Source organism: Uloborus diversus, chromosome 1 (genome assembly GCF_026930045.1).
Source record: "Uloborus diversus isolate 005 chromosome 1, Udiv.v.3.1, whole genome shotgun sequence".
Taxonomy (NCBI): Eukaryota; Metazoa; Arthropoda; class Arachnida; order Araneae; family Uloboridae; genus Uloborus; species Uloborus diversus.
The window spans coordinates 62527984-62551435 of record NC_072731.1 but is presented as its reverse complement, the minus strand read 5'-3'; the positions used below and the strand labels follow the sequence as shown (position 1 = coordinate 62551435).

General features: G+C 34.6%; 1 protein-coding gene across 1 annotated transcript in view; it reads right to left on the bottom strand.

Moving 5' to 3' along the window:
* LOC129222629 (glutamate receptor ionotropic, kainate 1-like) overlaps nt 1-23452 on the bottom strand; it is a 116879-nt gene that overhangs the window by 7829 nt on the left and 85598 nt on the right. The window contains 5 exon segments of the mRNA XM_054857195.1: nt 7118-7340; nt 10014-10266; nt 11940-12247; nt 15984-16187; nt 17571-17774. Of these exon segments, the coding sequence (XP_054713170.1) occupies nt 7118-7340; nt 10014-10266; nt 11940-12247; nt 15984-16187; nt 17571-17774 (1192 nt within the window).

Here is a 23452-nt window from a genome sequence, read left to right as displayed (position 1 = left end):
TCTACGTATCTATCTATCTTTGTCCGAGTTACTTCTCCGGAACGCCAGTAAACTGACCATTGAACGAGGTATCGATAGATTTGTAATTTTCCCGTCTTATGTTCGGCTGTTTAACATAATCCTCCGATAATAATTAGCGGAGATATCAATTAAAAACTATTAATTAGGATACTTAGATTTCGACACAAAATCCCTATTTTTCAAAAGTTTTCCCATTCAAATTACTATTCAGTGCTTCATCTCAACTTTCCGCAGCAATGCTTTTGTTAAAATTTTTAGCGTGAAAAAAATCATTGAGAAGAAAGATGTGTTTATGTAATTTTTTTAATCGAATATGAAGAAATAAAATTATGGCTTTTGTTTTGAGGTTTTCCTGTAATCGTGGGATTTAAAATGTTTCCTTTTTGGTTATTTTTCCGCAATCTGCCGCAAATTTTCAGTTTTTTTTTTTTTTTTTTCAAGTCTGATTGTTGAACACGCGTAATAACTTTTATTTTCGAGGTGCACCGTGCAAAGCCGGGCGATGCAGCTATTATACTATATCTTTTGAAGTAGCTCAACGATCATTTGCACAGCTGTATGCATGGCTATTCCCTTACGTATGTTGTGTTTCTGCACCATTTTCTTGCTATAAAACGACTTTTTTTTTAATGCAATTATTACATTTGACAGCGGTCGGCAGTGAATATTATCTGGCCCAGATCGCACAAGCCAGAATTATATTTGTAAGAAAATGGAACCCAATAATTCACAGGGTAAAGGTGGAAATCGAACCCGCGGCTTCCTTTACTGCACGCAGGCAGTTGTCGAATCTTGTACTTCTGACCACTCTAGATGAAGATCCATGAAACAACTGTTTCACTATATTTTAGCGATAGTGCGATTTCAACAAGTACCCGAATCCTGATAATTTATGTGAAATCCACTGAAATGTATTGTAACTCCTTTGCATCTTTTCCCCTGTAGTGTTTCAGTTTTTCTTTAAATCGTAAAGTGATAAATAGCATCGGCTTGAAATCGGAATAACCTAACGTCATGTTTTTTCTCCGAATAAAGTAGAAGTGAGCGCCGTAGTAGCCTGATCGGTAAGGCATTGGACTCGGGACCGGAGGGCCTCGGGTTCGATCCGCACTGGTCGAAGACCCACCGTCGTCATTAATGGTGACTGGGCGACGTTAAATATGCTCGTGGTCACAATGTCCTCCAAGTGAAACGATACCTCTGGGGGTGCCAGACTAGGAAGTTATTCGGCTCCTGGCCTGGTTCTAAATTGTCTCTCGAACTGTCCATAGATGGCACCACCATCTATTGTGTTGTCTTTGTGCTGTCCTGGAAAAACAAAATCCTGGAAACATTGTGGATTAATTGAGGTATAAGCTTACCTAGTGGAATAGCAGAAACCTCAATCTGTGTGTGTGAAAGAAAGAAAGAAAGTAGAAGTGCAAGATTACTATGACACGTTACTTGCTGAAAGTTATCTCCCACGGAAATGAGGGGCATTCACATTAGAAAGAGTCTCATTAAAACAATCCTCTCAGTCAACTCTATATATTTTGTAAAACGAACCCAATAGCCCTGATTATCACATCGATTTCCCTTAATCAGCAAAAATTTGCTGACGATTAGAAAAATTAAGAGATATTGAAACATTGCAAATTGTTTTGAAAAATTATGTCTACTTATTATTTTTCCAATGATTCCTGGTATCCCTTCCCATTAGACAAAACGGAAGTATGGTATGTGTGCATGCTCATATTTTATCTCTCCGTAAAGTTAGGAACTTCACTCAGCAAATTGAGAGCTTTCCCATTCTAAAACATTTCAATTCAGGGCGCCCTTGTGTAAAACAAACCTAATCGGCAAAATAGAGATGAAGGAAGACTAGACAATGGTCTCGCAGTCCTTCGTTGCTCTATTCGGTACTCGATAGTTTCTGAGACAGAAGAAATCCAGGGATGTATTTTCCAGGACGCGTGCCTACTCGTATTATAAAACAAATGCCTGTTATGTTGCTTTCCTTAAACTGGACGAAATACTGATACGGAATTTATTGAATTAGTTATTTATTTGGACAGAAACTACACAGCTTCACCTACCTCGCCTCCGGACATACACAGGGAAGATTTACAGCACAAAAGAAGAAAATAACACCCAGTAAACTGGATAGAATCGAAACCACGACCTCCGGACAAAGACCGCAGAGCCATAGAGGCCTTTAAATTTAAGTCAATCAGTTATAATAGTTTACACTACTAACAAACTACATCCGCTTACTTCAACAATTTTCCGTTATTATTTTAACTAATCAAGTTACGTCCAGAATACGAAGAAAATTAGCTCAACTTCAACTAATTTTCCCATTTTTCACATAACTCCTGTAAGCAGCCAATCAACGTGAGGCTTTAGCCGTGCGAGATTCTTCTTAGTTCAACATGGACACGTCCGTGTCGTTCGATGAAAGCTTTGATTGTCAAAGTGCCGAAATACCTTCATTCGTTTGATTTGAAGAATCGGGAAGGAAACTTCAATGCGTAGAATGCAAAATCGCAAGCTCTTGAACTTTAAGGTGAGTTAAATACATTATTGCTAATTGTTTATTGTGTACTACTTGGTCATACTTTACAGCGTTGTAAAACTTTTTGTTTCCATTTGAATTTTACAACTGATTACCTTCATTATTATGGTTTTATAAAAGTTCAATCAAAATATTATTTTACAATCAAAACGACAGAAACTGTCTGCTATGTGTCCGCTCGATTATAAAAAATATTTCAGCTTGCCACAGAGGCAATATAAAGGAGTAATAAATAATGTTTACAAAACTAGTGCAGTGCATTTAAGTTAGCTATTTCTGAAGAAAACTTAAACTATGTTTTAAATTAATGTTAAAATATTCTTTAATTTTAATGCAAAGTTCAATTAAAAGATTTACCTTTTTTCACTTGCTAAATAGAGGTTTACAAATCCACGTTGTTTGTTTAAAGTTTAACAAAAAAATTCCCTTACTCGATTTATAATCACGAATGGCTCTTTTTTACATGAAACTGCACATATTTTAAATTCAATAAGATAGAGAGTAGACATTGCTTACAGTTTATTTTAAAGTCATATGTATTAATTTTGCTGAAAGTTCCATCCAGGTAAAGTTGAATGTGTATGTGAAGTGAAAAACCAACGTAAATAAAGCACGAACTCCCGAGAAAACAATGCATATAGCTATTTCAAGGTTGTTTTGGAATTAATGGCAAGAGTTATTATACTTATTCACTAAGTTGCAACTTTACTTTTAGAATTTTGACTTGAGGGGGGGGTTACGAAAAGGCTTTTTCTTCTCTCCTAGTCTTTGCATATGTTTTTTCTTTTTACAAATTACGTGTACTTTGCTCTTTGCCTCCCGCTAGAAAATTTCGAAATCATGGGCTTGGGTGATTCTTTGCATTTTATACAGTATAATTCAGCAATGTTATTTGAGTTCGCAATAAATTGTTAATTCTAAAAAATATTCCGCATTAAATTAACATTTGTTTCAAAGATTTTTACTTCTTAACAAATAATAATTAGTTTGATGTAAATTTAGAACTAAGCGGAAAAGTGTGAAACAGTTTATCATTTCGTGCTAAATGAATGTTTCTAGAAAATTAATGAAATGATACTTTGTAACAGAATCGCTTGTGTTAACAGGTGTAATGCAAGAAAATAACCGTAAAACTAATATAGTCTGGCTCTGATAAGTTGACATTCGATCTGGTACGGCTTAAACCATTATAATTAACAATAAAAAAAATATTAAATAAAAGCAAAAAACCCGACTGCGTAAAAACCAAAAAATCTAAAAAGAAAAATGTATAAGCCTAGTAGTTTAGAATGTTATTATGTACTACTGAATAACTACACCGTTGAAATAGTTTTATAACCGTACACCGATAAGACAAATCATAAATTCAAAAGCAGAATAGACGGATCAACAGTCGAGGCCCGTTCCTTTCTGATTCAATGAAACCAGTAAAATTTAAATGAGCCCCGACAGTTTATCCTTCTATTCTGCTTTTGAATTTATGATTTGTCTTATCTGTGTACTGTTATAAAACTATTTCAACGGTGTAGTTATTCAGTAGTACGTAATAACATTCTAAACAACTGGGCTTATACATTTCTCTTTTTAGATTTTTTGGTTTTTGCGCAGTTGGGTTTTTTGTTTTTATTTAATAATTTTTGATTTGACACTTTTTAGTTCATTTTCATTGACTTAGTTATTATGATTATGATACGGTAAATTCGCAATCTTGTCATTTCATTGAGAGAGTTTGTTTGTATCGTGAGGTCTATTAAGTAACTTGCGGTGGTCTAAACTACTGATAATTAGTTCCTCTAGGGACCTAACTCCGCTTAAATCTACATGTGCTTGACCTTCGGCAAAAATGCGCGAACTTAAGTCAACCACAGCACAACTATATAAACAGCCTGTATAACTCATAATGACGCGAAATCGGAAACGTTCCCCTCTCCCCCCGTCAGTCAAATCTTTCTAACAAAACTAAAAAAGCCTATCGAGAAAGTACACATCGCTAAACTCAATCCCTTGAATCAAAGTCAAAAACAAATGCAACATGTTAAAGATGAAAATCGAATTAATATACTTTCTTTCTTTTGGTGCTTATTGCACGGGTTTATTTTGATGAGGACTACAATCTGAGTGTCTTGCCTTCGTTACGTATAATATACTTTTTAATACAGTACAGAATACAAATAAAGAACACATGAAAGAATTCACATCAGAAAGAGGGGAAAGTACATCCGGAGCGAGGGTGTCTTAACCCACCGCCTCAAGTGGGAGAAGCAATCGCTTAGACCACTTGGCCACTGAGATCCCAATTAGTAGACTTAGTAAACAAAAAAAAAAAAAAAAAATCAGGCAGCGAAAACTACCTGCATTTGTCGCACTCAGATAGCATGCGATACAGTGTGCAACACCAAACGTGCGCCGATCCCGAACTGCCATATTTTGTCAACTGGTTGTTGATATGCTGAATTTTGATTACTGTCATGTGTTTCGTAACACTCCCAAGGTAAGGACGAATCGATTGACGTAAGAATTACCAAAATTGACCAAGGTGTTTAGCCCCTAGAACGCCACATAGAAACGGACATACATACATAGACTAATAAACAAATTACCCTCCCTTGCGTCGCGCACGCGCAGTCGGATAAAAAGGGGATAGATAAATCGGTTTGTGTTGCGATAACGGTTTTTGACGTTGTGTCTGTCTAAAAATAGTTCCTCTTTCAACCTAATCATACTGTGCCTCCCCAGTTTTGCCAAAATTTCATTCCCCCCCCCTTCTGCTTTTCAGAGTTAATCACACATTTTGATATATGAAAGGGGGGGAGGAAATTTGAAGTATCGGCGAAATTGGGGATAAACTAATCATACATGAGTTTGTCATGGCCAAGCATCAAGCAAGCAGGACCACACTATAGCTCTATTGTTGATGCCCAGAACTTTCGGAAGAATTTTCGTTTGTTGTTACTTGCCTCTGATGGTAGCACCTATTGCACCGGCATGAACCGATTCCGATTTTGACACGAATTATTCACAAACTCAAGAATATCTAATATCTTTTTTTCTAATATCTTTCTTACTTGAAAATATTTTTGTTTCATTTAACGCTTTGAAATATTTAGATGTATTTTAAGTTCACCCCTTCAGACCTGGCGTCCGGTTATACCGGACATGAACTGCTGATAATTTATATAAATAAAACAGATATGTGTACATACAATATGCACGATATGTGTACAAATAAATGTGTGTATACGCATACGTGTGTGTGTGTATGTTCCCTATACAAATGCAGTTTAGATCGTCTCTCGATCAAATTTGGTAGGTAGGTACATGGGCACCCGAAAAGGAACGTAGGGGGGGGGGGGGGTGAACGCCAAAAGAAGACCGATCCGTTCAAATTTTAATTTAAGTGCCCAAAAACGGCATTAAATGGCACTTTCTTCCCGAAATAATTATCTGATTTTCTTGATTCAAATCCCATTCGAAAGCTCGCGAAAAATACCCCTGGAGTACAATCACTTACTTCGAATTAAAAAAAAATCTGGAAAATCACCAAAAGAACAGTTATAAGCATTTTTAATCCTAATCGGACGGCATTTTCATATCGGAAAATGATCGTTTGCGCGATCTCATTTTAAACTCGCGTGAATAAAACCATTAAGAAGGTTACCACTTTTTTTACTCGACTGTGACTAAATAAAATTTCGTTTCTGTTCTGAGGTAAAAGTTTCTCATTATTATTTGGCAATTTATCTCCTTTCTTTCTTTCTTTTTTTTTCTGTACTGCCTGCAGAATATAATCAAGGATTTTAGTTGTGTTTATGGAGGGTTGCATTTAATTAATTCGGGAATTTTTGATTTGACGTTTTCTTTCTTTAAGAATGATTATTTTGACGGGAAATGTTATAGTATCTTTTTTTCTCTAATTGATCTCCTAATTGTTGAACATGCGTTACTAGACATAACTTTTATTTTCGAGATACACGGTGCAAAGCCGGGTCATTTAATAATTGATTAAATTAGTTGATTTTTGTGTGGTTCATTCTTCGCATTCTGCTTATTATCTGTGAAATAAATTTTTGTTTTGGGATTGACAACAACAAATAGTGATTGGGAGATAGAGAGTGGCTCATTTTTCAAACCATGGATTCTCGTCGCAAAAGGGATGTTTTTTTTTCTGATTTAAAAAAAAAAAGTTAAATTTTTTCTTAATCATTTCAAATGCCTACCTACATTATGCTTTTTAATTGTTTGGAGATAATTTTACAATAAAGTGTCTTTGATATTTCATCGTTTTTTTATTTGAAATATTAATTTCAAACATATAAGTCCGGAATATTGGACGTATCATAAATGTTTTAACTTGTCACCTATAAACTGGAAATTTTATTTATAACATACTACACTGCACCCATAGTACACTGTGTGCCGAATATAAACATTTTTGGTTAAGTATTTCGTAATTCTGACTGAAGGGGTTACGTTCAGTTTGTATATAGAGAATTTTTACGTACACGAAAAGCATAAATAAATGAATTTGCCATGCTAACTTACCCATAGGAGTAGCTATTCCATATCCTTTGGAATCAAGAAGCCCTCCAACTTGCGTGAGATTGCAGTCTCTTTGCACCATATAGTCAAGCATGGTGGACTCCATCAGAAAAGCGTAATTTCCTTCCAGAACCCTTCGCACTCCTTCTTCGTATGAACCCACGAAAACGGCTGGACGGCTTTCCATGAAACGCCACATCTTTAAATAAGTCTCTATCTTTGAGTCCTAAAAGAAAACAATGAAAAAAGAGGAAATTGCGTAAATATAAGGTCACCCTAGTAGCACATCAACATAGTTTGACGCTCTTCCTGCGTAGTTCGACGTTTTGAATCTCGAATTATGACGGATAAGGTTCCAAAACATAGAACTACGTCGTAATATATTTTGTTTCCCCTTTTTCTTTTTAAATTTTTTCTCTAATTCAACGGTTAAAACAAATTATTCATTGATTAAAACGATTACTGAGCAATATTTTTGCCGAAATATTTTTCAAACGCAAAATAGTCAAAAATGAAAAATATCGGAAAACGTTTTTGAATGTTTTACAAACGATATTGCAATCCGATGCAGTTCGACGTAAATCTGTAACTTTAACCCGTGTTCTCTGATGTCGCAAACGTGCTATCTCGTACTTTGTCTTGCGGCAAAAATGTATTTGTTAATCAAAATTTGCTTGACGATTCTGCTTGCAAATATAAATTTTAAGATTGTGAATTTTCATTGTGTTAACATTGAAGGCACTAGGATTTAATTTATTCCAATAAATGCTGAATAGTGTACCCTTAAAAGATACACATTTGGGAACGATTCAATGCTCGGTGATATCATCGATGCGTTGACATCCAAAGTGGATAAAGTGTTTTTAAAAATACTTTACTCTGAAATTTATGTTTTATATCTTAAATAATGCTCAATTCGTCAAATTATAACGGAAATAGAAACCAATATCACAGGTATAGAGGAGGAGGAGGGGGGGAGGGGTTATAAGGCAAATTTTACACGAAAAACTTTAGTAATTTATACTTGACTTTATTTTATCACGAAAATAAAAGTGAGGCAATGCGCGATTTCCGTGTTTGCTTAAAACTTTTTTTTTTCGTTAGAGGAGTAGGTTGGGGGGACACCAGCGCTAAAAGAAATCCAGTATAAAAATAATTATATAATAGACAGCTAAAGCAGAATATTTGGTGAGTGAAAGCGTTTTTAATGGAAATGTAGTCTCAATTAGATAAATTTGAACCCTTTATTACATAAAGAAAGATTTCGAGCTACAATACATTCTTTTATTCGTTTTGCTAGTAATTCAATACAAACTCTGTTCTTTACCACCAAGATGAGGCATAAATTTGCAATGAAAATTTCATTGACGTGTTTCGAAGTTGAAACCAAATGGAGCCTTGCGATGCTAAAAGCTTGTTTACTACTTTGATTTTTCGAATTGTATAACTTTCTCTTACCGAAGATTGGATGGTTTTCATACCAAACATTTCGAAAAATGTCTATTTCTCTATCAGCATACCCATTTTTATATTTATATTGTTGTGCAAAAATAAATGTGCTATGAAGAGTTTCGACAATTTATAGGACATAATGAGCGTTTACTTCAGAGGTGTTTAAAAAAGAACATCGCTCTGAGAACAAATCAAAATTCATGGAAATTTAACATTTCATCAGTTACAAAATGAACCAGACATAGAACGGTGGCTGAGTTTAGACTCGTTACTGGCCATGACTGTCTCCCAAAACACCTGCATATCGTTTTCGAATTATTTCAAACCTTTTCTGCAGCCTTTGTGATCTGAGACGGATCCTGGATGCTGACCATCTAGTCATTTGCCCTGCTCTATCCAAATGCTCCATTGCGGACCGATTCGGGGAAGTCATGGACTTTTTAGATTCATAGAATTTTGCAATAGAACGTTTTCTTTTTTTTTTTTATCAATGTCTACTTGTTTATGTCTTTATTCCAGTTGTTCTTTTGTATCTGTAGTTTCTTACAATCTTACCATTTGAAAAACGAAGCGTTTGCTCTTAGCAACACTACTTATATTTTGTGCCGTTTTGTATGAATCGCTACAACATAATATTCATACTGTTTCCCTTATTAGCTGTATATTAAGGTAGACGGGCCACAGTCATCAAAATATAATGCTAATTTTTATAAATTTTGGAGAAAAATTATTTTAACCGCACCATTTACAAAAGTTTTAAAGACCAATTTTCCCTTCAAGGATGTTAATGAGTGGTCAGTCTTAATATATCGTAAAACAAAATGTTTTTTTTATTTTTGGAAACACTGCAAACTTTCATATTCTTCCGCAAAGTTTGTCGTCCTTGAAGGGCAAAAATTAGAATTGGAGGACAAAAGCAAAATATTGTTTCCAGGAATCCCCGATGATAATCTCAAGCTAGCTGAAACGAATAACTTTAAACATATTTAAAAGTTATAACTTAAAACAAATGGTTACAATTAAATGAAACTTTAAAAAGCATATTGTCTATTCACTAGGGCTCTGGATTAAGCGCGAGAACGCAAGAATTGCGCACCTTTAAAACAAATCTTACTCAAAAACTATTTCAGGGCGGAACTTTCTCGCAATTTTGTCACGTCTGTTAAATTGAATATTAAGATTTAAAAACAAATTCTCTCTCAATTTTTAAAATTTCAACTCGAATTTCAACAGAGGATGATATTTTCTTTCCCCCATTCGTTTCTATAATCATACTCATTCTATTACAAAATTTATTTGGTCAAATTCATAAATGCTGTTTACTTTAAAGTATGGAATTGTTAATATAGTGGTTAATTACACACAAAATTACTCCTCATACTTTAATTATTATTATATTTTTTCATTTACTAATTGAGATGCTCACTGGCTCGTAAGTTTTACATACCCTGAAAAAAGTCATAGTGGATCCTCCTTCCAGAGTACCGTAAGAAATCTTGCTTTGTTCTGCGAGATCTTCCACACTTTCGATAGGAGTTATCATGCGTTCAACTGTTAAGAAAGCTGCTAAATTGGCAGTGTAAGATGAAATCATAATGAGCGTGAAAAACCACCAGAGGGCACCTATAATTCTAGTTGAAGTTGCTTTCGGATTGAGATCACAACCTTGATGCATCAAGGTTACAATCGTAAACCAGAAGCTGCAAGTAAAAGAAATAACATATGTTTAAGGTAAAAAAATATTTAAACTCAGAATGGACACTTCTTCGTTTGTGTACCGAGTGCTACAGAATAAATGGTCTAAAACTGAATTTCAGAACTATCAAAAAATTAATTTATCAAACTAAATTTCTAATCAGTTTTCGCCCTCATGCACGTTGAACGTTCATTTTATGCCATTTCAAATGGTTGACATGTTTTACGAATAACTTTGGGTATGCGTTGGAAATGTTCATTACAACTGGAATTCATGAAGACTATTCAAGGGTTTCATTTAAAAATAGCACTAAATGTACTCGTCAATTTGTCCATGATGGGAACTTTCTAAAACTTAACTCTCACTTCAAGGGTGAAAACCTTTTTTTCTTGCTCATAAACCCAAAAATAGCAGTTAACCTCTAGAACACTTAGCTTTATCAATCGTAGATATATAATTACATCAGTAACGATCCCTTCTCAAGGGAGAAAATTCTTGCTTCGTTGGTGCATAAGCCAAATTACCGCCCCTGAGCCAGGACTAAGGTAGAACTACAGTGCTGGTAAAAAAAAATGCATCACCCTCGCATTTTCACAACAATGAGATTATGTGAGAACTTTCGGTCGACCGATGAATGCATGTGAAATCCTGCAAAGTTATGAAATAAACATTTAACTGCAGGAATCCGAAATTTGTTTACGTAGATCGGGGCTGTTCCGGACCAAATCAAAATGCTGACCCCATGTTCATTTCTCCATTTCTGAACCTGCGTGTGAGTTTAGAGAAAAAACATTACTTAACCCCATGTCAATTTAAGTCAAATGGTAGGATAAAGGTTTTCAAATTGTTACTTATAAGCTTTGCCATATGGCACGGAGCAGAATCATCCTGGAAAATGGCGTTTGGAACTGAAGTAAAGTGATACCGGATAGTAGGAAGCAATTTCTCCTCCAAAATGCCAATATACAACTGATCGTTTACTGTTCTTGCACAAAGTGTAGACCATCAGCTCCTTGATCAGAAATACGTTCCCAAATCATCTGGGATACGGGATGCTTGACTGTGTGTTGAATGCAGTCGGGATGATATTCCTCTCCATTGTGGCGCGGGTGATGCATTTTTTTTTACCACCACTGTACATGCAGTAGAACTACATGCATCTAGAGACTGCAGTTTCGTCTTAGTTAAGGACTCATCACTTAGCTGGAGGCAGATGTCATCTCATTGAAGCTGAGAGTTTGTTTCTGCGGACTCTCGCTGATTAGATAAAGTTACTTTATTTACCTATTTGTTTTGCACTCTCAGCTTCAATAAGAAGACAACTGACACCAGCTCGGTCATTCACTATTCAAGACTGATGAGTCTATAACAAAGTCGAAACTACAGTTTCTGGAAGGCATAACCGGGCTATCGGTACATTGCAAGAAGATTTCATTAATTATGGTTGTAATTTGTTAAGAAGGAACTCACAAAAGCATTTTATTCAAAATGCATACATTCAATATTTAAGACTGCGGCTTTAAAGAAATACAAATAAAACGATTTTTTTTACAAGTATTTTAATTTTTGCATTTAATCAAAAGCTGACGTATTAGCTTAAACTGATTGACACTTATTCTGAAACACATCTAGATGTACATTTAAGCATATAGAAGTACATAATGTAACCAAGTGTACCTGTTACCAAGACTGAATTGGTTTTCAACAACATCTGCCTCTGCCAGACATGGGTGCGGGTTTTGCCACTCGTAAGGGCTGAACCTGGCTACGACGAACAGGGTTCCACTCACTGCTACATACGCGGCGAGCACATACAGCCATATGTCCACCGCCAGTGGGCTCATGAACGAAAAAAGACGGACCGGCAGATTTTTGGGGAGTTTGAACAAGATGCCTATTCCGAGGTTCATGAAAGGTTTAGTGAAGTCGATGACACTCTCTCGAGCGTAATTAATCGTCATCGGTGCAACAGCAAGATCGGCATTCTGCAATGGAAAAAGATATAATAGGTACTACTGCATACAATCATCTGCAAAATACTAGCTTTTAATTATTTGTTGGAGCTGTTGTACGATCTTTTTGCCAAAGGAGATAATTTCGCTTCAAATTAACAACTAAGAACCTATAGAAAAGATCATTTTTGATAGAAATAGAAATTGATGCAATTTAAGATCATGCGTAAAACTTTTGTGACGATGTGGTGAACTGTTTTAAATTACATAGAACGTCATTCTTTAAGTTTCGTGTACAACGTTTGTTAGTGAACTATTGAATGTATGCTTCCAGATTAAAGGACATGGATATCATGAAAGAATTCAAAGCCGAGAAAACACAAAAAGCAGTACAACATTTTTAAATTAAAATTATTGACATCATCAAAAGTATGATATTTTATCTCCTTTATCTAACACAACATTTTGACATACGCAAATAAAAGTTTACTTTATAAGAGTGAAATTTATACTATTTCAAGAGCATACGAGGTGTGGCTATTAAATAACGAGACTATTGTTGTGAAATATATTCTTTTAAATTTATACATATTAGTTTTTATCACCTTCAATATACACCCCTCCTCTGTCCTTACAACGCTCCGTGCTAATTTTCCATTGTTCGAAACAGTGCTGGAAGTATTGTTCTGTGAGCCTCCCTGCATGACGCATGCCGCTTTTTCTTTCACATCTCCAACGGACTGAAATCTCGTTCCTTTTAATGCAGATTCGACCTTGGGGATAGGATAAAAGTCACGTGGTGCCAGGTCAGGCGAATAAGGAGTATGGTCTAAAACTGGAATGTTGTACTTGGTTAGAAACGTCTTGACAGACAATGCTGAAAGTGCCGGCGCACTGTCTTGATGGAGAACCGACGACTTGTTCTTCCACAATTTGGGTCGTTTTCCCTAATTCTTTCATTGAGTTTTGCAAGCACCTAGCGGTGCCGCACCATGTGGTAGTAATGTTGATTAATAGTTTTTGACCTTCAGAAACCCTGTGAAGGTACACAATCCCATGCATATCGAAAAAAAAAAACGAATATCATTGCTTTTAATTTCGATTTGCTTTTTAGCTTTCTGTGAGGTTGGACCCTACCAATGCATGGATTGACGTTTTGTTTCAGGATTGTAAGTGAAAAACCAAGATTCGTCGCGTGTTATGACTCTTTCCAAGAAGTTCGGGTCAGTTGTAATGGCATCTAAAGTGTTAGTACACACATTTTTACGAGCTTCTCTTTGTTCGATTGTGAGAATTTTAGGCACCACTTTCGCGCACACTTTTTTTATAATCAAATTGTTATGTAAAATTTTCCTCACTCATTCTTTGACAAATCAAACAGTTTCAGCAATTGCACGAATTGTTAACCGACAGTCAGATATAACCATATTACCGACCTTTTCGATATTGTCATCCGTTTTGGACGTCGACGGACGACCCAGATGTTCATCATCCCTGACGTCTTCTCGGCTATCTTGGAAACGCTTGAACTACTCAAAAACTCGCACTTGTAATAAACACTCATCGCCATAAATTTCTTTTAATCAATAATAAGTTTCATATGAAATTTCACCACAATTCGTTGCTCTACTATTACACTTATCATTTTTCCGGCAAAACGAAACAAAACCTCTTACATAAACAACGGTTATGGCCAGACTGATGGAAAAACACGGGAGGTGTTACAATCGAGAGAAGGCTTTAAGCTGCACAATTGTCGGTCGTTTGGATTTGGCGCATGCGTGGTTCTTCTGTAGCAGCATCAGTCTCGTTATTTAATAGCCACAACTCGTATAAGTAAAATTAACAGCAAGAAGCATATAATTAAATGTGTTTTGTGCCTTTTACATATGTTTTGGTCATAGGCAAAAAAAAAAAAAAATGCATACACATAGTACGTATGTAAATACAGGATGTCCAAGCTTATCGAATCCAATAAATAGCTCTTAAATCGTTAATATAACACCAATTATTGAATTCTCGAAGTCAGGTTGGAAATTATAATTTTGCTGTTTCAAGTCAATTAACGGATTGAAACTAAAAATATCCTCTAAGCTTTTGAACATTTTACTGATCTTATCCAAGGTAGTAGAAAGAGACTGGCTCTGCGACATGTGTCTCAGAGTCTTGGGAAAATCTGCTGACTATTTCTCAATTGGAGAAGAAGAAAAAAAAAGAATTTTTTTTATGAAAAGGAAAATCTTAACTTCCAGCTAATGAACATTTGTACTGTGAATTCTGTGCTACAATCTACTAGTTTCAAGTATTTGTATTCGCTTGATTGTTTCAAGAATTTCTTGGTGCTGACTCAGATTTAACGATTAACCTAACGTTGATTTATCTTGTAGACTATTTTTTAAGCACTTTTATTATACTTGGCCTGGTTTTGCTTATATTTCAGCAACTAGATCACATAGGGACTTTTGGATTTCACTAAATGATTTGCTTAATCTTAAGGTACAACTTAACGCTGAAAAATTAAAATTCTGAAATATAATTATCATTTCGGTTAGGATGGAAAATAGCAAATTTTATGTATTTTCCCCATTAAATGTTTAAATATAAAACCCGTTGTTAAAAATTTCGTTGCCTTTCAACAGTGATGTTAAAAACCAATCCTAATGAAAATTTTGAATCAAGGCTTCTCTGAAGCAAGCAGAAAATTAGCAAGCATAAATCCTAGAGAGGAACAAAGATCAAATTTTAATGCCAACTGCTTGAAGTTTTAGACACGTATATAGGTTTTATCTCTTTTAGTACCGAGCATTTATGTGAAAAAATAAGGTGAAGTTTCGTGATGGTAAAACTATTTTATTTCTGAAATACATTTACGCTAAAAAGAATAAAATAACAGAATTTTTTAAAAAAATACTAAGCACTTTTCAAAATGCACTCAAAAGGACAAAATAACTTTTCAGGGTAAGAAAGGACAATTTAAGTATTCCTTTAGTTTTCGAAAATTTCAAGAAAATGACACCACAAACGAAGAAAAGTGCGGTTCTAGTCATTTTAAACCAAACTTTCCCAATAAGAAACTATGCATGTTTCAACACTCATGTTATGATTGAAAGCTAGATAATGATAAGAAATTCTCTTCATGACTTCAGCCGCACTTTTCTTCGTGTGTGGTGTCATTTTCTTGGAATTTTTGAAAACTACAGGAATTCTTAAATTGTCCTTTTTGACCCTGAAAAGTTATTTTCTCCTTTTAAGTGCATTTTGAAAAGTTCTTAGTATTTTTTAAAATTTTTTATTTATTCTCAATCTGCGTATCAGATTGCTGAAAGAGGTTCTGCTTCTGGGATCACATAATATTTTGGCAAAGAAATCCAAGGTTATTCCTTAACATAATAAAAGTCACTTTATGACCAAAATTGATTATGTAAAAACGATTTAAAACTTTGGTGACTGAGTAAAAACTGATACTTGCTTTCAAATTTCAGACCTTTCAGATGTTAAATAAAAGTTATTTGCTTTTAACTCCTTAAGTGGAGAACCCTAAGCCTCCTGGTGTGGATGCAAAAACATAGTATGAAGTGCAGATTTTGAGAAATGATTATAGCGTGAAAAAAGCTTCGAATGTAAAGAGTCGAACTGGTTTCAGTTATTTGTAACTGCTTGCACTTTTCTCGTGAAATGAATCCATCAAACAAGTTCAAAATCAAATCACACAACAGCTTAGCATCATGCAACCGTGCATCTATATCTGTTAGTTAATTTCAATCTTTACCTTCTCAATAATCTCTTTCACGAGTCCACTCCACTCCCCAGAACTCGTGTTCTCCGCCCCAAACTTATTGTCCGGTACCAAGTATAGATCGTAGTTGAACCCCAACAGCTCACTGATAGTCCTCAGGAGATCGATGCAGAAGCCTTCGAACCGGTCGTTGCCCGTCAGGTTACGGTTTGCTTTTAACATCACGTATGGAGTGGACTGACGGGTGCAGGGTTTAGTAAAGCAAGCAAGAAGAAAGAAAAGAAAGAAGGTGAATTCAAGCTACTAACGGGAGAAGCAACTAGTTAGCAACTGTGATTATCATTTTAAAGCATTCTGATTTTATACAGGCTAACGAAATGACTTACCCAATCCATTATTGACATGCCGTTAATTCCTTTATTACCATGCCATTACACATTGCTCTTGTTGTGTAGTAATTGTTGTACAGGTAAGGCAAAAATTTGTAATAAGACTAAAAGTGCTTTACTGAAGTCTCAAGGACGTTTCCCTTCCAGATTGAAAAATTAAAACTAAATGATTATTGCACAACTTTGTGCGTTAACTGTAAAAGTTCCTGTAATTTTTATTCTGTTTTTTTTTTTCTCTTTTGTATTTTTGTATTGTAGATTTTAGGGAAAATTTATACTTAGTTTTTCAATATATTTTCGTCAGATAATGATATTTAAATTTGGGCGATATGGTTTTAGGGGTTATTAAAGCTGTCATCACAGAGGGTCTCAAAATTTCAAAATGTTGCACAATACCCTGTTTACCTTATGTTCTTACTCTTTTCAATTTACTTACAAATTCTATGGTGTTTTTACAACGTTTTTTGTCTTATTCGACGTTATCATATCTCATATATTCTAATGTGAGCTAAGCCTCCCGTAACTTACAAAATAGCAAAATAGTTCATTGACGTCAAATTCGTCATGGGAGCGGATTTTATACTCGTTGGTATGATTTCTGCCTCCTAAAATTTATAAACGAGATAGAAATTTTCCTGCCTTTGTATGCAACCCTAAACTTTTGTGCAATATGCTATAAGAAAGTGTTTAACAAAAGAAAGCGTTAAGTCCTTGAAAAAATGGACTTAATTTTAAAAATTGATTTACTGCTGATTTTGGAAGCAACATAATCGTTTTATTTGGCCACAATCTTCTTAAAATAGTGAAAGTGGGGAAAAAAATAGCTTAGAAATGTTCATTAAAAAGTATCACGAAAGTTAGTATTTTTTTCCCCAGAAATGTTTTGCTGTGTGTGATACATATCACGTGACTTCTATTTTTATTGCAAATTTGTGCCTTTTATGGAATAACATTTCTTAAATTACACTTGACGTTACAGGTTAATGTACACAAAGAGTTTTCGATACATTTTCACGCTTTATGTGTACCAGCATAGCTACTCATCCTAACTGTACAGATTAGAAAAAAATTACCAGTTTTTAATGAGAAAAGAATGATAACTGAATGGTTTCTCCTAAGTAAGCATCCTCTAAAAGCAATAATGCATTCAGTGTACCTTAATCTCTACATCACTGCATTTATGCGTGAAACTAAAGCTTTTTATTTGCATTTGTTTCCTTTTTCGACTGACCTGCTGAAGGAGCTCCCTAACCATACCGTTCCATTCACCAGTGGTTGGATCGGGGGCTCCGTACTTCGTATCAGGAACTAAATAGATTACGTAATCGAAATGAAGTTGATTTGCAACAGCATTCAGCAGGTCGATGCAGAAGCCACGGAAACGGTCATTGCCTTTCACGGAAGAATCGTTTTTCATCATCACATACGGAATAGCCTGTGAGAAATGCATAAATATTCGATTAAAAAACCGTCCTTTTGCTTCAGAATGGAGATTTGTGTGATCGGTTATTCTTGTAAAATAGTTATTTTTGAACGGAAGACGTAAAGTGGAGAACTTAGGTTCTTATTGAAAAGTTGTAAAAGATATTAACTCCCTAAGTAATATAACATTATTTTTCTTTTTTAATATTCAAATTTAACATGTACGACGCATAAAAATCTTGCATAGCATTCAAACTTTTGAAGGAGCATTATCTCTTAATTATTGCCAATGCAGTGTCGCAATTTAAAAATCTATATATTCAAACTACGATGACAAATAAAACATTCTAATCAACATAGTTTTTTAAAAAATGACGATTACTGCCCTTAAAAACATTTTAGAACTTCTGATTGTTGTAGTTTGATTGGTGAAGATCCAACTTTAGTGTGGAAGAATTTTATTTGATATCATAGAATTCACGTTACTTGTTACAACTTTTTAGAAGAAAAGCTTGGTAAAAAAATAATAAAAGAGAAAAGTAAGTTTATAACGCATTAAAAAAACAAACAATGTATTGTAAAAATAGAAACGAAACAAAGGATTTAAATGAGAGTTAACTTTAAACGCATAGGAATGTATTTCGACGAAGTCAATAAAAGCGGTAAATGTTCGTCCAATGGTTTTCAAACGGTTCAATTTCAATGGATATGAGTTGTTACAAATGAAGTATTCTTATTAACATTCATCGCCTCTCTTTTTATTATCAAGTTATCGGTATCAGAGACTCGTAAAGTGTAATTCTATGAGCGAAATTTCAGTCGAAAAATCATTGCGGCACCAATAGATTTTTATAAAACTTCGACTCCTCATGTTTTAACTCAAAGGGAGAAAATGTTGCTCAAAATATAATGTAGTAGGTATTTTTGAAAGGAGGTGTTTCAACAAGCGATATCCATCTCTTCATTTTGAAGAACGACGTTAGTGTAATAACGAAAAAAAAAAAAAAAAGCAGCGATTGAAAGAATAGCATATAGTCCAGTCATCTGGTAGTTTTACCTGGAAAGTTTTCCGGGAGTTTTGAAAACTGCTAATTTTATAGATTTTGATGTGCACTTTTCGAATTTCCCCTTTGCCACCTCTTATCTTTGCCGCTCGCGCCGCCATATTGAAAAAATGACGTCTAAAAGCGGTATTTTGAGGATATCTCCGTTCTGACATATTTTACGATAAAAACATATTTTACAAAATTTAACTAGAGAAAATTTCCTACAATTTATGTCATAACAATTTATTTCGTAAAATAAATAGTTTCGACGTACGAGCGCCGCAAAGTATAATTTAACACTCGTTATCGCAGAATAAGTCGTTCCCACACTACTTTGAGGTTTAGTTATCGTAACGTATCGAGAAACGCAGAGTTTAATTAATAAGCATATAATATAAACACAATTCAATCGATTTACAAGTTAATTTACTAACTGCATAAAAACTGACAATCCACAAACTAATTTTTTTTTCTGGTATAAATGAGCGACGGAGCAATACAGCAGCCAAATTCCATTTCATTCATTTCTTCCTATCTGCACTAAACACCGAAACTCTTCCAAACAGGTGCCACGCGGATTCCCCCTCTCTCCCTTTCCAAAATTTCAACCGGTAAAACTCAGTAGAATATTTTAGTCTGCGTCATCAGTATACTACGTAATTGTTATAAGCGAAGATGTAGATCTTGTTATTCTTTTGACAGCTCTATCTAAACGATCAAACATATATATGCTCAAACCAGGAAAAGGAAAAATTTCGGAACAAATATATACAACTGACAGTATACGATAGTATGACAGCCGCAGATCATATTTTATTCTTGCATGCCTTTAGTGGCTGTGGTACAACATGTGCCTTTTTCAATGAAGGAAAAATGAAATTTATTAATGTACTTCGAAAAAATCCAAATTCAAGCGAGTCTATTAAATCATTCAAAAATCCAAATGCTGATCCAGAGATCATTGCTAAAGCTGGAGAACACTTCCTACTTGACTTATATGGTTACAGTGAAGTGAAAAGTAAAAAAAGCAAGAAAAACATGACTTTAAACGCCTACAGATATGAATGCTTTGTAAAATCCGCATATAAAAGTAAATTTAATATTTCGTCGCTACCTCCAAGAGAAGCAGCAGCAAGACAACATTCTTTTCGATCCTATCACCAGATTCAGCAGTGGTGTGGGAATGAAAAAAAACCCAGAGCTGTAGGGGTGAAATAGAAATAAGAATTCGTTAATTTCTCTGCTATGACGCTTGAATCCCCTACTCCACAATCCTTACAAAGACTTATTTCTTGCAGATGCAAAAAAGGATGTCAAAAAGCCTGTGAATGCAGAAAAGCCGGGTTAAAATGATCCGTTATAGGTACTAATTGTACAGGTGGTAATTGTGAGAATTCGCAAAGTTCATCACATGATAGCGGTGAAGAGGAAGGAACGGAGACGGTTTTCGAGCAAACGAATGATGCCATAGAAAACGAAGAAGCTCATGATGAATTTGATGATCCCACCGCAGATGATATCGAAGAAATTGCATGACGTCTCAACAGGGGCTGATACAGGATTTCATTTTAAGGGGGAAGGGTCATGCTCAAGAACGTAGTCTTACGTACAAAACATTTCTTCTACGAACAACACCCCCCCCCGTAAAGACTATTCAAATATACAAACAAAAATCATTGAAATAATAAAAACTCCTCAAATATGCTTACAAAAATCATCGAAATCATTGATAAAAATCATTTTAAAAGTTTTCAATTAAAATAATTTTTCAGTTTTAGAATGTAAGCCGAAAATTTTCAGAAGTGACAACTCAGTTTTCGGAAATTTCCGATCACAAAACTCCTGGTTGATTAAATATTTGTATAGTACTAAATACATATCCATCTTAGAGTATAAATTTGCATGATACTCGACACATTCATCTTGTTTGCAAAAAAATAACATCACTTAAACTAATAGTAAAACTAGCTGCGTGCCCGGCGTTGCACGGGCTACTTAAAAAATGAAAGAGATATCCAATTCATGTTTTTGTATTACTCTAACATCAGTTTCCAAAGTACTAAAGAGTAAATAAATACGCGTAATGCAATGTTTGCAAAACACCAGTAGAGCAAATTTTTGGCAAAAATCTCTTTGACGTTAATCATAGTTATCAATGATAAAAATAATGAGTATTTTCAATTAGCACAAAAGATGAAAATATATCCATTATCAACTATAATCTGTGCTCAAGTTAAAATGAATTACATCTGATAGACTATACCTGAAATATTTATGTACATTTACAATCAGCTTTTTACATAAAAAGACACATACTTTTTGGTTGATTACGTGAAACTAAAGCACCGAGATTAAATAAATACCAATTAGCATTAATTTAATACCAAGTCATCTGATTCCAATCTAGCTTTAGTTAAAATCCTTAAACGCAATCTTTTTTGTTCAACTCTGTTTCACTTAAAGAAATCCAAACATTCTTAATTTAACATGTTCTTTTCACGATACAAACTGTATTTCAAATATATAAACAGGAAGGAAAAAGAGAGTTTTTACAATTTGAAAACTTACCCATGTGACAGGAAAAAGATCTACTAAATAAACATAATTAGTCGTACATCCTAAATGTACCAAAATATGAGGCCGGTGAATGATAAACGTACACTACAATCAATAAACATAGCTAAAGAAACAACTTTCATGTGCTGAAAAGAGTTAAGAACGTGGAATGTTAAAAAAAAAAAAAAAAAAAAAAAACAGACGATAAAATAAAGGCTATTTCCGAATAGAGCAACCAATTTTAAACTAATTTAAAATGAAATTCTAGATGGAAACGTTGTTTTAAGATTTGGACAGCAGCCAAAAAATCTCTTTTAAAACAATTAAAAGAATTTTACTTGCTCAGCCATATGCAAAATGGCAACAAGAAAGAAATAAAAATTCCTGAATAACGTTATGTTAATTAACGTTTTAATTAATATATCCGTTAATTAAAGTCGCACAATTACGAAATTGGTCCTATTGTTTTCTTTGGAAAATTTCGAATTGATAGGTTTGACTCCCGATTCGCAGCGGTTCTCGAAAAGATAGATCTTCAGACAGTCAGACAGACAGACGCGAACAGATTTTAATATTATAGTGGACAACGCTTAAAATAAAAGTAAAACATGCGGCAAGAATCTAATCGAAAAAATTAAATATCCTATGAATATAATTCGGACTTGATAAATTACTGACAGATTGATTAATTTCAATTGTGAATATTGGAGGTTGACTAAGACGTCGCAGTCTCAGAGTCTGACACAGGACAGATATGTTTCCATTGGGGGATTTTGGGTTCATTAGTTTTTTCAACAGTCCAAAAAAAAGAGACTACACTGTTTTGTCACCCGAGCGCTTCAGTGTTTTTGTAATAGGTCAGGGGTTCCCAAAGTGGGTGCCGCAAGGAGGGGAGAGGAGTGCTGCAAGCTATCCATATTTTCAATATGCATTTATAATTGAAATAGATTAGGGTGCTGTGAAAAAATTGTAATTCGTCAAAGAGTGCCGTGAGTCGGAATAAATTGGAAACCCTTACTATATGTAGGTTTTTCAAACAAACGCGGTTTTTAATTTCGACTGGGTTTCCGTGTAATACGGTGGGCTAGTTTACGAGACCCTTAGTATAATGAGGTTTTGCGCTAACATGACACTCAAATTTTACGTTTCCTGCACGATACTAAATCCAAAACACTGATTTAAACTAATTAAATATTTACAGCACATTTAAAAATAAACTCATCACGGCTAAAAACTAAACTATCTAAAAATTACAGCCGAAAGAAATTATAATCTACAGAGACTTTACATAAAATAAAACATTTACACACTCAAAGGTTTTAATCAATTGAAGCGATGCCTGCAGCTTTGGATACAGTTTTAACCATACAACAAATTTAATCAACTATCGTTGATTAAATTTTTTGCGAAAAAAAAGCGATCGGGCGTCAGACACTTCTTTGTTGCTTTTCATTATACTGGCTCCTCAACACAGCGCAGCAGACTGTCTCAAGAAAAGCTATTTAACTGTCTACATATTTTGAACACATGTATTATAAATAACAGTTAATACTCCCCTCCCCCCAAAAAGAAATCGAAAACTATTTACTGTATCTTATTATGTGGTTTCGGTCCGGCTTTTCTTTCTTTTTTTTTTTTTTTCAAGCAGTCATATTCACTACTTTAGTGCAATGAACCTCAAAACAGATTACAAAGTATTGTCGCAGATTTTGATAGGGGGGGGTGTCATGACCCCCAAGATCCCCCCTCCTTGTATGCACTTTTTACGGTTTCGATCAAGTTTTTTTTTTTTTTTTGAGCAAAGATTCAAATACTGTTGCGGGCTGCGGGGGGGGGGGGGACCCCCATGACCCTTCCTTGTATCCGCCACTGCGTCTCAATCGATACTGAAGGCGATGAACCGGTGTAACTTCTGGTCCATGAAAAACATCTACCCGAAAATGCTGTTGAATAACTTTTCGGCGCTCGTACGCCTAAATTATTTATTTTTCAAAAAAAAAAAAAAAATGTTATGATATAAATTGTAGGAAATTTTTTCTTGTTTAATTTTGTATGTTAATTAATATATATAATGCATAAATTAATGTTG